The 16467-nt window shown below is 38.5% G+C and overlaps 1 protein-coding gene across 2 annotated transcripts; it reads right to left on the reverse strand.

The window, feature by feature from the left end:
* Positions 1-609: 609 nt before the first annotated feature.
* On the reverse strand, positions 610-10411 carry LOC120331095 (lysophosphatidylserine lipase ABHD12-like). 2 transcript variants are annotated; one of them, XM_078109772.1, is made up of 9 exons: positions 9947-10411; positions 8998-9217; positions 7344-7456; positions 6825-7004; positions 6119-6258; positions 4867-5066; positions 4409-4588; positions 3720-3859; positions 2710-2845 (listed from the first exon to the last, which is right to left on the reverse strand). In XM_078109772.1, exons 1-7 carry the CDS (start codon positions 10136-10138, stop codon positions 4461-4463), a joined length of 1173 nt encoding a protein of 390 aa, XP_077965898.1. In that variant the 5' UTR covers positions 10139-10411; the 3' UTR covers positions 2710-2845; positions 3720-3859; positions 4409-4460. The 2 variants fall into 2 exon arrangements, with proteins under 2 accessions (XP_077965899.1, XP_077965898.1); XM_078109773.1 differs by lacking the exons at positions 3720-3859; positions 4409-4588; positions 4867-5066 and having other exon boundaries at positions 610-2845.
* Between the last annotated feature and the right edge of the window lie 6056 nt (positions 10412-16467).

Below are 16467 nucleotides of genomic sequence, written 5' to 3' on the forward strand. Positions count from 1 at the left end.
CTTGCAATACTCTTTTTCTTAATGTGCGGTCGGTTTTTCAATATTGACAACTAAAGTAGGCTGAACGTAAGAAACCGTTACGTGTATCACTGTCCACCATGTCTCCGAATTCGGAACAGTTAATGAATGACAAGCAAACAAACGCAAATCTCGCATTGAATATCATCACCTATGTTTTAGAAAATTTTCTACTCGTGTAACTTATTACATAAGCTTAGTTCGTTTGTATAAAGAGGGTCCGCCAGGCTTTACCGGTTCGTCACTTAAAAAAGGTTGCCGACCACTTGCCTAGAAACTTATCTTCAATATTTCTACAGCGTTACATCTACATGCCCCACATAAGCATAGAAACCCTGCTTCAATTTCATACTTGGTTTTCTGAGCCAAAAACTTCTTTGCATATTTTTATGTTCATTCATCCTTGGTTTTTGTAGCTTATTCATTGAAGATTCTTGTCCCTCGACACGGACAAGTATTTTGACTTCGATTACCACCAATAATTTAATGGGTCTGTTTCACAGGAGAAATTCTTCAAGGCAATTGTTAATTCATATAATTCAAATTTGGTTTCGCAGAGTAACTGGGATGCACATTAATTTAATAAGCATTCTCCATTATATTCTTTCAGAAGTTAACTATTTTTTTTTCTGTGAGTTATGTGCATCATAAAATAAGGCATGCTGAAGAAGATATTTACAAGTGAAATATTCTAAATTATTTCTAAAATCAAGAATTTATCAAATCGAATACAACGAATAACGAATGTATTCGATTCATTTCGGGCATCCCTGAAACCTAGCTCCGAAGTTAGTCTTTCAAAAACACCCTTGAGTTTTTTTTTGGTGGATAAGATCAGTAGCTCGGAAAATAATACTGCAATGTAATGCAAAGTTTATTTGTCTCAGTGGATTAAATGCATTGAGGTAGAATTGTTATAAAAAAATTGAAATCAAATCAACAATTATGATAGAACAATTGCATATTTAAACATATACAGTGCATAGGGGATTATACATCTTACGCTAAAAGTCAAAATAAATTTGCTCAATAGTACGTAAAAGCATAGCCTATCAATCATTAGGTGAATTTGCTCAAGGAAGGTTATATACGTCAACTACAATGAAGACTCATCTCTGACCAAAGTTAAGGGCACTCATTCAGAAGTAAAGGAAACTTATCTCTGAGCAAAGTTACAGGAATTCACTAGTAAAAGATACTCATCTCTGAGCGAAGTTACGAGCACTCACTCAGAGGTAAAGGAAACTCATCTCTGAGCAAATGTGAGGCACTCACTCAAAAGTAAAAAAAATTTAATAACACTTAGCATCCAAGTCAACGAGGTTTCTCGTGATCAAAGCCAGAGTCATTGAGAATCGTGTAACGAAGTTTACCATGCTCGCTAAGACACGAATAATTGTTTTTCTGGAAAGTTTAGTATAGCATAACTGTGAATGATACTTCATATTTGACCATGAAAATAGATGATTCTAGTAATTCTATACAAGTATGCTCGAAGCAAGGTGCTGATAAAAGAGTTACAAATGACCTCTGTCGCACAAAGAGCATATGTTAAACCAAAAGTTCTCAAACTTTTGTCGTTATGGGGTGAAGAGATGGAATAATTTACATAGCCCAAAATATTCGACCCAATATTAAAAAAAGAATATCAAAATGTGGCAACAAGGCAGTAATTGAAATATGGCAATGACTATTTTCTGATAGTACTGCGATATATTGTTTCAAGTTACACATGAACCGCTATCTACAGACATATTTTTGACAGGGACTCTTTTATCAGTGCTATTCCTGCTTTTAGTTGAGAGTTTGGGACATTGATTTGAGCAAACTTGCAACTCTTCTATCAGAACTCTTCCTACTTTGGTTGAGTGATTCGACTCTATTTCGAGCATATTTGTGACTTGCTAATTCTGATCATTGGCATCTTGAGTAATAAATACACAGTTAAGAATGAGAATATAAACTACAATCAATTAATAAGTGATGTTGGAATACTTTTAATTATAGAAATAAACCTAAAAAATTTCTAAAAACACAGCTTGAAGTTTGGGAACAGTTGAATGAACGGTTATAATGCTGGGCGTTAACAGTAGATGTCCTTTGTAACTTCACAGGAAAATAGGGTACTCCCGAAGTAAGTGAACCAAAATGGCGGTCACCGGATCGTAGTATGTGTACCAGGTTAGGGTTAGGCCATAATTTTATTCCAATTTTCCTTATTTTAGTATTATTACGAATTCGAGGACTAGACAAGAGACTCCCATAGCGTTTGTACCTAAAATTATTGCCTGACCCTAACCCGGTACACATACCACATTCCGGTGTCCACCATCTTGGTTCACATACTTCGGAAGTACCAAAAGTAATCTATGATTAATTAAGTTACTTTGACCAATATAAATTCTAAGTCAGGGGCGGGCAATTATTTTTCTCAGTGGGCCAGTTACAGATAATAGATTTGGTCACTCGAGACTCAAAACAGTTCATTTGCAAATAACAAGTATAACAGCTAATGTACAACAAACAGCCAGTGTACCAAGTGGCACAATTATATTCAGGTGCAAATAATATGTGATCTATATTTTAGGCGATGATTCGTTATTTTCATCGAAATACCCAACGCAAATTTATAGCCATGAAAATCATAGTCATAATTGATATAGGCACAAGTGGGCCGGATGAAACACTTCGGTTAGCCGTAACTGGCCCGTGGATGCAGTATAGTGCTTCACTTCGTAATCCTCGTGCATTCAAAATGTAAGGAGATTTTGTCGTGGGGTCAGAGGTCGTCTTCTTGTACAAAGTCTCACCTAGATGAATGTCTATTCTGTAAAGAATAAAGTATTTCGGTTTGAGAATTGAATTTCCTATTTAAAAAGAAATCAAATTCGATCAGAAAACGAAGCTAATAAAGCCTTTCAACTAGATTTTGCATTCATGTTGCATCAACACCATGCAAATATAGCTTTTACAGGACACTCCAGCAGTGTGTGTACCAAACAGAGGTAACTAATTTCACATACTCTACATCAAGTTGTGTAAAGGGACTCAAGTGTATGAGCAGGGGGTTATATTCACTCGGCTAACACAAACAGTTCCTGAACTCGTAATAGAACTAAAATAAGAAAAATTGGTATAAAATTATGGCCTAACCTGGTACACACAAAACAAGAATTTCACTTTACAGACCCTGGCTTGCTTTAAGCATGGGAAATTCTGAAGAGATATCAATAGAAAGCGAGGATAGGATTTACATATTTATCTCGGGGGAAAAAAGCCGCTAAGAAAGCTTATTAATCATATGATGAACCACGATTACCAGTCAATGTCGGGTATGAGTATAGTTAGCCAGTTATTTGTTTCCAGATGCTTAGACATGCTGCTAATCGGTTATTCATTTGTTTTTTATCAATCTGTCAAATATGGTATTTGTTATGTTGAGGAGTTGAAACTTATATTAATTACCATACTGTTATACCGTACCGGTAAATGTTAGATGGTGGATTTCACAGACATGAACTTGATGACGAAAGATACATGGATCACCTTACGACAGCAAACAGTTCCGCAAGCCATATTCTCAAAAATAACATGTTTTGAACCTGTGAACTCTTAAAGGGCGCCACGTAAGCGTGTTACTTACGCTTAGGACAATACACCAACTGACAAGCCATAATTTACAAATATTCTTGCCTACAAACCTCTGATCATCTTTCGCATGTAAAATCATAACAGGAGCCTTTATTGTCGGCAGATACTTCTCAGTCCTGAGCTCATCGTCATATTGTTTGATATTCTTGTGAATTTGAGACCTCATGAAGAGATAGAGCAGATAGAAATACTGAAAAAGAGATGTAATAAATACAATTTTTTAAATGTAATGCAATTCCAGAGACTTGGCATGTACCATAATGGCATAGTACAGAGGTCCCCAAAGAGTGATCAGCGACGAGTTGCTAAGTGCGCAGCAAAAATTAACAGAATTCTGTTAAGTAGCAAGTGCCGAACTGGAAAGATTTTAGCCTTTCTAATATATAGTATATCCTTACATATCGTTAGATATCAGTTGATACTGATGCCGGGCTTTGTACAGTAAGAAAAAGCGTTGATAAGCATCGGATAATACTATATCACATCATAGAAATTCCCCCAGTATGTGAACCAAGATGGTGGACACCAGAACGTAGTATGTATACATGGTTAGGGTCATGCCATAATTTTATTCCAATTTTCCTTTCGGTTTCGGAGTTCGAAGACTAGCCAAGTGATACCCGTAATATATGTATCTGAATTTATTGCCTAATTCAAACCTGGTACACATAATACGTTCAGATGTCCGCCATCTTGGTTCACATACTACGGGAGTACCTAAATGAAACAAAAATCTCACCTTAGACAATGGAAAGCAGTCCGCGGCATCGTATGTATTCGTGAACGGAGCTTCAAGTATCAGACAGTCTGGGAGTCGAGTGCCATCTTTCTGGTCGTACATGAGCGATAGCGCCGTCGTGCTGATGTACGAGCCGAGTGAATGACCCCAGAGCACGATTGTCACGTCTTCTTTCTGGAGCTGGAAAATTAAATAAGCGTCAGAAATTTGATAATTAGATTTCTTCAGAAGAAAACAATGCTGGGAGTTTACCTAAATTCCAGGAATGCAAGTTCAATTTAGCTCTATTTGTCTCATTAACATAATAAAGGTTAATAATAAAAAAATAAAATCTTTAATCAGTTTTGTTCCTGATAACCTTTGATCTTTGCTACTCGACCAAAGCAATTATATTCATTGCCTAATTAAACAGCAAAAAAAGAAAAATTAAATATCGATCAATTCAAATCTATTTTTACTTCCTTGTTCCTGATCACCTTTCACCTTTTCTACCTCAGCCATGAAATCATGCACTAACTGCCGTATCTCAGGATGCTTAGCAGTATAGTGCTTCACTCCGTAATCCTCGTGCATTCGAATGAAACGAATGTAAGGAGATTTTGTCGTGGGGTCAGAGGTCGTCTTTTCGTACAGAGTCTCACCGAGATGAATGTCTATTCTGTAAGGAATGGAATACTTTGGTTTGAGAATTGGATTTTTTTATTTCAAAAGAAAGCGAATCAGAATCGAATAGGAAGCGAAGCTAATAGGGCCTACTAACTAAACTTTGCATTAATGTTGCATCAACACCATGCAAATATTGCTTTTACAGGGCGCTCCAGAAATGTGTCAAAGGGTGCCCAGTTTTCTTGTAATCAAAGCCAAAGTCATTGGAAATCGTTTGACTTGATTTGAGAGACGTGTAACGAAGTTGACCATGCTAGCTAAGACATGAATAAGTGTGTCTTTGGGAAGCGCTCCAGAAGTATGTGTACCAAAATGGAGGTAACTAACTAATTTTGTTCATCTACTTGACATCAAGTTGTATAAAGGGACTAAAACCTATGGGCAGGGGATATATTTACTTGGCTAACACAATCAGTCCTCGAACACGTAATAGAACTAACGTAAGAAAATCAGAATGAAATTGTGCCCTAACCTGGTACACATACTACGGGAGTACCCTTTTACAGAACCTGGCTTGCTTTAAGCATGGAAAATTCTGATGAGATATCAATAGAGAGTAAAGGGTAGGATTTACATATTTATCCCGGGGGAGAGAAAAGCCGCTAGGACAGCTTAATCATATAGCGAACCGCCGCCTCTCGTCCGATTACCAGTCCTTGTCGGTTATGGGATTGTTTAGCCAGTTATTTGTTTTCCAATGCATGGACTTGATGCACGGAGCTAATCGGTTATTTATTTTGTTTTAATCAATCTGAAAATTAGGGTATTATAGCGCTTGTTTAGGGTATTATTAACTTATATTAAATACCGTACTGTAAGACCGTACCGGTAAATATTGTAAATGTTAGATGATGAATTTACGAGACATAACTTGATGATGGAGGTTACATGAACCATCTTACGACAGTAAATAGTTCCGCAAGCCATATTCTCATAAATAACATGTTTTGAACCTCTTGAAGGGCGCCACAAAAGCGTGTTAATTCGGTTAGAACGATACACCAACTGGCAAGCCATACCTTTCAATTATTTCTGCCTACATACCTCTGATCATCTTTAGCATGTAGGATCATAACAGGAGCCTTTATTGTCGGCAGATACTTCTCCGTCCTGAGCTCTACGTCATATTGTTTGATATTCTTGTGAACCTGAGACCTCATGAAGGGATAGAGCAGATAGAAATACTGGAAGAGAGATGTAATAAATAGAATTTTTAGATGTTATTCAATTCAAAAGTCTTGGCGCACTACCACAATGGCATAGTACAGAGGTCCCCAAAGAGTGATCAGCAACTAGTTAATAAGTGTTCGCAAAAATTAACAGAATTCTGTTAACAAGGACCAAACTGGAAAGATTTCAGCCCTTCCAAAAGATAGTATATACTTGCATATCGTTAGATACGAGTATCTGTTGCTACTGGTGCCTGGCCTTGCACGTGAAAAAAGCGTTAATAAGCATCGTATAATACTATATCACATCATTGAAATGAACATACTCCCGTAGTATATGTACCAAGATGGCGGACACCAGAACGTAGTATGTGTACCAGATTAGGGTTAGTCCATAATTTTATTCCAATTTTCCTTATTTTAGTTCTATTACGAGTTCGGGGACTAGCCAAGTGACTTTGTAGTATTTGTACCTGAAATCATTGCCTAAACCTAACTTGGTACACATACTTCGTTCAGATGTCCGCCATCTTGGTTCACATGCTACGGAGTACTGAAATGAAACAAAATATAAATTTCACCTTAGATAGTGGGAAGCAGTCTGCAGCATCATATGTATTCGTGAACGGAGCTTCAAGTATCAGACAGTCTGGGAGTCGAGTGCCATCTTTCCGGTCGTACATGAGCGATAGCGCCCTCGTGCTGATGTAAGTGCCGAGTGAATGACCCCAAAGCACGATTGTCACATCTTCTTTCTGGAGCTGGGTGATTAAATACATTAAGTGTCAGAAATTTGACAATTACTGATTCGATTTTTATAACTTGGTAATCAGGGGAATCACATAAAGGGGAATTCCCTATTGACAGGCAACTGTGTTATGCATGTATAAGTTGACCCCCACACGATCAGGGTTATGCACTTATGAAGCCGAAATTTAGTGTGATTAGAGTGAGGCGCATATAAGCCAACCCTTTAGTTTGTGAACTTTTTTTTTTAGTTTAAACTGTGCTTATATACAATTTATATATGGTATACCTCTGCTTTGCTGATATTCGCCATATGATTAAGCAGTGACAAATATGATAAAACATAATCCAACCTGCTTGACCGTCCACTTATACACGCTAATTGCATCTTCCACGACTCTTGTTGGACTCGGCTGACCGGTAGAGTCCGCAAATCCACTGTAGTCAAAAGCTATGATGTGGAATCCTTGGTGAAAATGAAAAAGATTTTATTTGTGTGAATGAGCAGATTGATACAACAGGAGAGCAACGCTCAAATATATGGACACGTGGACCAGAGCGAGGCAGTCCTTACCTTTGACGTTATTGATACCGTAACCTCAAAATACTTCCGAGTTTTCAGTCGCAAGAATTTTCACAGTCAGCCGTCACGCTTGGCGGATTAAAAACCGTGTTCCCATAATTAAAAAGTAATACAGCACAATTTTGGATGAAATATTAGATCTCATAAGATCCATAGAAAATTTAGGAATAAATAAAAGTACCGTAATAGCCTTCTGGTAAAAATATCAATCTTTATTAACCACTGAAAATTTCAAAGCAACTGGTCCAGTATTCGAAGAAAAAAACGATTTTTTAATGATAATGATGACGAAAAACAACAACATAATATTGAAGCGATCGTTATGTCCACTGACATGTCTAGGCCAGGGCTACTCAACTGGCGGACCGCGGTCCGAATCCGGACTTTTCGAGTATTTGATTCGGACCGCACCTAATTCTTTATTTTGGATCATTAGCCCCACTTTTGAAGTTTTCTTTTATAAAATGAATTTTATAGTTTCGAATATATATGAAAATACCTTACATCATAATAAACAAACTTGTTTTGCTAATAATCATTAGCCGGCCGAGGAAGTGTGCGTTTAAGGATGCCGAAACACAATTTCTGTAAAGACCGGGACCCAAATAATTTTAAACAAATAGCTGAGTAGCCCTGGACTAGGCCACGATTCGGCAACATTTGGCATCAAAAGAGCCATATGGCATCGTCTACACCTGACATGGGCAAACTACGCAAGCCAAATCTGGCCCGTTGGGTTATTCAATCTGGCCTGCCTGATGCTGCCACAACTGAAATAAAACCAAATTTTGATGTTCTAGTGAAAAATAGGAATTTGTTGAGATTGGGATTAAATGTAGTTTTGGCACGAGGCTTATTGTTTTTCACTTTTGTAACACTGTATATATTGTTCATAAAATGTGAAATTTATGCCAAACTCAAACCTACTCGAGCCGCAACATGTACTCTAATGTCAGATACTATTAGAACTATTGAAAAACCACTTATGATGCAATATTCTAGCTCTCAATTAATTTACCAACGCTGTCTCACAATTAGTCAGGGTAGACCAGCGATCAGCAGCATGCGACTCTCTGTTTTCGGAGCTCTGGCTCCCATGAATCAAAGTGGCAACAGCCGTTTTTTGTTAGAAGCCGTGGGGATTCAATGAAAGTCGGAGACATAAAGTCTATTACTACTCACTAATTACACATGACAACAGATATAAGTCGTGAGCGGAACAATAGGTCGCATCAAAGTGATTCAATTCTGTCTAAACAAACTTTTTCTTTTTAATTTCAAGTTATTTTCATTTTGTCGTAAACTGAATTATTGCATCATAAGTGGCTTTCCGGTAGTTTTAATAGCCACTGACATTAGAGTAAATGTTGCGGCTCCGAGTACCTTTGAGTTTGACAAAAAGGATTCGACCATATTATTCATACCTGATTTCTGCAGCTCTGAATATAAATCTCTTCGATGCTTGAAACCACGATGAAACGAGTTGCCATGGCAATAAATGATGATTTTCTCAGCGTCTTGTAATGACCCTGATTTGACCTCTGGAGTATCGTACTGAGTGACTGGCGGAATATGCCAAACGCCTAAAGTACTTCCACTCGAAGACTTCACATAGCAGTTCTTGCTCTCTTTAAGATTGTAGGCCTGAAGTAAAAGAAGAGAATTTAGAGTTAGGAATTGATCACTATAATAAGGGGATCTGGTTGAAGCAAGGTTTAGTGCATTTACTCATAAGTGAAAGGACATATTACTGATCGGAGTTATTAAGTGCACTTACTCAGAAGTAAAAGAGACTAATATCTGAACAAAGTTACGGGCCCTCACTTAGAAGCAAAGGAGACTTATCTCTGAGAAAACGCATTCACTCAGAAGTAAAAGAGACTCGTCTCTGAGCAATGTTACAGGTACTCAAAAGTAAAAGAGACTCATCTCTGAGCTAAGTTACAGATATAGTCACTCAGAAATAAAGAAGACTTATCTCTGAGCAAAATTACGGGTACTCACTCAGAAGTAAAGGAGACTCATCTCTGAGCAAAGTTTCAGGCACCCACTCAGAAGTAAAGAAGACTCATTTCAGAGCAAAGTTACGGGTCCTCACTCAGAAGTAAAGGAGACTTTTCTCTGAGCAAAGTTACGGGTACTCACTCAGAAGTAAAGGAGACTCATCTCTGAGCAAAGTTTCAGGCACCCACTCAGAAGTAAAGAAGACTCATTTCAGAGCAAAGTTACGGGTCCTCACTCAGAAGTAAAGAAGACTCATCTCTAAGCAAAATTACTTGCACACACCCAAATAAGGAGACTCATCTCTGAGCAAAGTTATGGGCACTCATTCAGAAGCACTCACTCATACAAACGTCTTGTAGAAAGTCTTACTTTGTCTGGTTTGTTCAGCTTCAGTAACCATACAGGTGGGCAGACTCTGTTGAGAAATAATCCTTCAAAGACGATTTTTGGATAAATCTTGAAAATCAGCGGAATTGTGACGTAAACCAAGAATCCATAGATCACAAAATAACATGATGAACTGAATATTCCACTCATGCATTCGCAAAAAATTGTCGCCATTTTTAAATGAAGAGAGAATTCATTCGAAAGCACGTATGCCGGGGTCCAAGCAATATCCAAGGGAATGAAATATTGTAGAAAATTGGTTGATGCAAATCTTGGAGAAGTTCAAGTCAGCAAAAGAAACCCAATAAAAATTGCACGATACCAAAGGTTGTTTCTGCTATCACTGTATCAGCATCTGTGTGGTACGTTACCACACTTGTTATTAAAATATAGACATTATTTCATAAGAGAAGTCTATTTTAACCTGTTAACATTATCTGATGATTGAATATGGAACCTAGTACCGGTACCGGTATAGTATAGTAGGGTACGGTAGTAGTGCACTGTTTGCTACCATACCGGTACCGAACTACACGAGACCCTTTCCTCTTCCCGGGATAATATAGGATTTACATATTTATCCCGGGGGAGAAGAACGCCGATAAGACGGCTTAACTATATGGCAAACCACGGCCTCTCGTCCAGTTACGGTACCAGGCCGGGATTAGTTACCGGTACCGGTACGGTACGGTACGGTATGTATTTATTTGTTATTCGGAAGCACAGAAGCACGGACTTAAATAAATATGTATCCCATTATTTGACAAACTGTGCGAGTTACGTACCAATAAATGTCAAACGATCATTATAGTCAAGATAACACACATTTATCTCAATTGAAATCAACTTCGCTTTTGAGAAACGGTACCGGCTGACCGGTATATTGCAGATTAAAAATCTCAGAAAATCGGTCTCCGTTCCTAACCAGCGTAGTGCGAGAACACGCCCTCCGATGGATGTTTGCGTTAACTGTGGGAGCGCTGATTGCGAATTTGGGAGCGCTGTAATGATATTTAACAATTTTATTTACTCAGGATGGGATTTGCATATTTATCCCAGGAGTGAAGCAAGCTGATACGATGACTTGATAATATAGCGTACCACGGCCTCTCACATTAATGCCAGTGCTATATCTGAGGGGTGTGCAACCTTTATTACAGGGGGGTCAGACAACTGGGTGAAGCCGCGGGCCGCACTCAGAAACTATATCTACGAAAGGCTATGAATACGGAAAATCCAACTTACGAGTATTCTTCTCGTAAAAATATTGCGTAGGCCAGCGTAAGATTTTCTACACACGAAAGGCCTAACTAAAAACCGAAAACTTGTGTGTAGTGATATTCGTTCAGTTTAGGTTAATTTGATGCAGTTCTTGGAGAAGGGGTGTCCAATTTAGAATATCGTGACCGTCGAATATCGTTTTTCGTGATGCAAATATCCTAGCGCCTCCGTTAAAAACAATTTATGTTTATTTCATTTTTTCTTATCGTAATCGAAGGCAGCCGCGTCCATTGGCCAGTTTGTTTCCGGCGGGTACGTGCAATGTCGTGCTAGCTAAATTCAGGCTTATGCTGTGCAGCCCAGCGCTAGCCCACTTGCTGGAGGTAAATGCGTTATTTTGTTTGTTTCGTTGTTTTCCGTAACGTATCACATGTAAAATCAATACTAATTGGTCCTGTTCTGACGTTTACGTGAATGTAACATTGAACAACGTCTTTTTGACAAAGGCGTTATCTACAAAAAAAGCATGCTTGGGCGAATAAGAAAATTCTAAATGCTTGAAAACGGCAGGTTATCTTTCTTCCTTTTGCTGTAAATAAAAAAAATCTAAATTCGAATTATTTGTATTATCAACCTCAATTCCTTTCTATTTTTCGAACTAAACCCTATATTTGGATAGAGAATATGCACATGAACTCTCGATAGCAATATGGTCAATGAAGACAGCCGGGATGGCTTCAAATGTAGGCCTATGTAGTAAAATAGGAAAATATAAAGTCACAAAATCACAGCTAAGGGGTCGTTGTCTTCGGAGGCGTTCCGCTTTGAAGTCACAAAAATATGGTAACCCTAGCTAAATTCAGTGAATAGACGATGATACAATGAAAAAAGTGTTTTTGAATTTCATGTGTGTTTGCTCATTTTCGTACATTACGTTCTGCCGCCTGCTCTTGCTTACACCTCAATGGCAACCCCTGGCACGCGTGCCATACTTGGCACGCAAGCCCATTTATTCGGCACGCGAGCGAGGCCTTGAAAACGAGATCATTCTCCTTCAGATAAAAAGTTTCAAGACTCTGAGTTATCTGATGAAACTCGGTGTTTGTTTATTCATTATGGTTGTTAACACATTATTAATTTAAACTCTTTTTTGTCCTTTCATGACGAATGGCTACACAGAAATATATTATGACAGAACAGATGAGTCAGCTTTGTAGAAGAGCGCTGCATTGATATTGCTACATTTTACATAATATAGTTCGTCTGTACCACCGTTTTTCTCTATTTCTGCTTGATTTATTAAGTTGTGAAGCTCATGTTGGTTAGAGTTACTTGCTAACATACTGTTATGAATTGATTTCGAAAAAAATATAAGCGATTAGGAAAGGGAATACAAGAGAAGAATGCAAAAAAACGAACTATTGCGTGATTGCTAAACAATAATATGTCAGAGTTTTTTCGGATCTCAAAACGAAATAGATTATTTACAGGTAGTGTGCGTCCCCTACTTATTAAATTTTGTACCTACGAAGGTGCTTCCGGAACGAATTAATTTCGTAGGTAAAGTTTCTACTGTAGTTGCAAGCACAAAAAGTTATTTCCTTTTTTTTATTGATCTTACGGCACTGTTAGGGGTTCTTGCAGAAATGGCACGTTAAAACTCATAAATTAACAACTGCTTTTCAAATTTATTTTCACACCGGCTGAACGATTTGAGTGTAAAACACGTTTTTATAACGTGTATTTTTCAACAGGATTTTGCTAGCTAGTTTTGCTAATATGACAGTGGCACGCAGGCGCTACTATAGGCTTTGCGACGCAATGAGATTGGAATTACTCTCACACACCAGATTAACAAAACTAAAAACTCTTTTCGCGGGCACACCATTCAAAATTGGCACTCCGCGGACCGCACAATTCTTATTTGCCGTCCGCAGTTTGCACACCCCTGCTATATCTGAATGATTTCTTAAATAGTATATAATACAGTACGGGCCAGGAGCCTCGGTGACCTAACCGGTCTTGCATACTGACCCTCAAAATAATGATCAACCAATTATTGTTAAATGAAATTATATTTTCTGTTGCTCCAAATGTATCATGATGTTGACATTGTTTGTAATAATAAATGTAACTCTCTCTCGTCCAGTCATTTACCAGTCCATGTTGGACATAGTTAGCCAGTTATTTGTTTTCCGATGCATGGACTTGATGGCGGAAGAAGCCGTAACAGACCAGCGATTACCTGAACCACCCCACGTGGGCAAAGAGTTCAGCATAGGGTGGTTCACGTAACCGATGGTCGTTTGAAACAGTGGTCGGCAACCACCGGGCCGCGGCCCATCGCCTGTCCGCAGAGAGGTGACACAAAAACGGACAAGTCCATAATAAAACCTCAACAATCTAACCACAAACCCTACGACTAAAAACAGCACCCAACAGCAAACTAGACAAACACAACGCACTTGAGCAGCATGTCTGACTTCACAAACACTTACCATGTCAGTATGCCGCAATAATGCTGGGTCAGTTGTTTCCACTGCGCCCGTATAAGAGTGTCTTTCATCAGTTCGTATCTTCAACAAAATAATTATCGCTAAGAACGTGACTATTCCACTACTAGCTCGTAGCTAACCGGTCATGCCTAGTCAGTGGTAATTCTATACTTCAGAATTCGGATAATTATAAAGTTAGCACATCGGGTAAAAAAATTAGTTATGGCAAAACAAACATCAATCAATACAGAGTCAGAAGGGGTACAGGCATTGTTACCTTTCCCAAAATCTTATTAATGTGAGGCCTGATTTTCAATATTGATAAGTACAAAAACGAAATAACGAAGTAGTCCGGATGTAGAAAACACGTTACGTGTGTCAACTTCGGCCATATCTCCAATATGGGAACAGTTAATCGCCAGCCAACAAATGCAGATATCGCACTAAATAGCATCGCCGTCGTTTTTAGTATATTGTCAACATAAATTTCCTAATGCGTATAATTTATTGCATAGGCTTAGTCCGTTTGTGTAAAGGTGGTCCACCAAAATTTTGGTCAGGCTTTACCGGTCCGTCACTTGGAAAAAGTTGCCGACCACTGGGTTAAGGTTTCCTCCATCATCGCTTGACCTAGTGTTTTCGGTGTCCGGAATTTATCGCTCCACATAGAATATTACGACTTTTTTTAAATTTATTGTAATGTTTCGAAATAATACCAGTTGCGACTTATATGGCTCTTGTTCTGGTGGCATTTCACCAGACTTGCTCATTAGACAGTATTTTCATATTTATCCCGGGGGAGATGGAAACCGATGAGATGTCTCAACAACTCTCGTCCTTATCAGACAAAACGGTGAGAGATTATTTGGCATGTTACTTGTTTTATATATATACACATACTTGATAATAGAGGGAACCATAATCAACTACCGGCACATGAACCACCCTGCGGCTTCGAGAGGCCAGCAGTCCTCTCGCAGATACATAACCTACACGGGATGCGAACCTGCGTTGGGTAATCAGAGGATATCATATTATGGACTAGAGAAGGGGTGTGCAAGCTGCGGCCCGCGGGCCTTAAGGAAAAATTGCGCGGCCCGCAGAAAAGTTCCAATTTTGGAGTTGTGGCGATTCACGAAACAAGGTTTTTAAATGCAGTTTATTCTGATACATGCGAGCAATTCCAATCCTTCTTGCGTCGCAAAGCCTACTATACCCGAGTCCAATTTATTATCTATATTTATGACGTTATAATGCCCTACCAGCTAGCTTCTGTGAATCAAACATCGCGATTCACAAAGCTATCACTTGACGAGCAGCGAGCGATTTAAGGAAAGTGAAGAACGAATGACAATAAATTAGTAAGAACGGTCAATTAACCTAAGAAATGGAAAAGCAGTTTGAAAAATTTTACCATTGAAAGATACAGAAGCTAAATGAGTTTTAGTTTCAGCATATCAGCGATTTAGGGAAAGTGAAGAACGGATGACTATAAATTAGTAAGAACGGGCAATTAGCCTAACTTAACCTAAGAAATGAAAAAGCAGTTTGAAAAATTTTATAAATGAGTTTTAGTTTCAGCATATCAGTTAAAACCTGATTCAGACGCCCAATCGAGCCCAATTTTGAATACATTTTTATTAATGTCATACGACCCCCAAAATTTACCCAATATACAATAATTATATACCATTGGAAAGGTCTTTTAGAGTACTATACGCTAGATGTCACTGGAGGACCGTAAACTAAAACACCTCTTTCAGAGGTCTCTCGTAACGTCAAAAAATAACAAAAATATTTACACTCTCTCATTCTATCATCTGTTGGACGTGTATAGCTATTGAAAAGCGCAAATGTGACTATACAGTTGACTGCACATTGGTTTTCTCTTTCATATGATACTAAACGCTTTTCGTTAGCTCGTGTCGTTGAAGCGTTTTGGAAATTTTCCGTTTGAGAAGTCACCACATTGAATCAGGCCAGGCTAGGCTTGATAGATCGATCGGTTGTTTGTTTGTGCTTTATCGCGTTGAAAGCTTTTGTGAGTCATAATAAAACATTTATTATGAATCATAAAAGCTTATAATCGTGAGACAAGGAGAATTTGCGAGATAAAACGCCTATGTGAACTAACTTTTTTTCGGTGAGGCAGCTGCGATCAAACGACTCGATATTTTTATACCTTCCTGACGTTGTGAGATGTCCACTCTCCTATGTTATGTAGCATATAAAAGGACCTTCAAAATAAGACCTTATCATACTAGCTTTTGTTATTGGTTAGCGCGCAACGCCAAGGTTTATTGAATTATTTTCTTGCTGTGCGACGTTTTTCTATCGCAGCGGGAAGTACACTCGTGAAATGTAAGCGATATTTTATTACTTCCAAATGTCATATAACGTTCATTCTTATATTGCTGGGTAGGAAATGAGCTATTCTTCCAAACAAGACCATAACAAACATTCCAGACCTCATGGTTTACACACAGCGTCTGAAATTGCGCTAATGCACCCATTCGCTCAGAACAGGTTTTAATTATGTCTAAATCTTGCCTAGAATTAGATAGGACTGTGGTGGAAGCCGACGAGACAGCTTATTCATCCAGCCTTTAGTCTATTTACCAGTCCATGTTTGGATTAGTTAGCCAGTTATTTGTTTTAGCTGCATGGACTCTATGGCGGAGGAAGCCGTAACCGACCAGCGGTTACGTGAACCACCCTACGGTGGCGAGGAGCCCAGCAATCCTCTCACGCATAATTTTATCTTTGAAGAGCAGAATCGTACTTGAA

The sequence above is a fragment of the Styela clava genome (genome assembly GCF_964204865.1).
Source record: "Styela clava chromosome 9 unlocalized genomic scaffold, kaStyClav1.hap1.2 SUPER_9_unloc_1, whole genome shotgun sequence".
NCBI classification, from domain to species: domain Eukaryota; kingdom Metazoa; phylum Chordata; class Ascidiacea; order Stolidobranchia; family Styelidae; genus Styela; species Styela clava.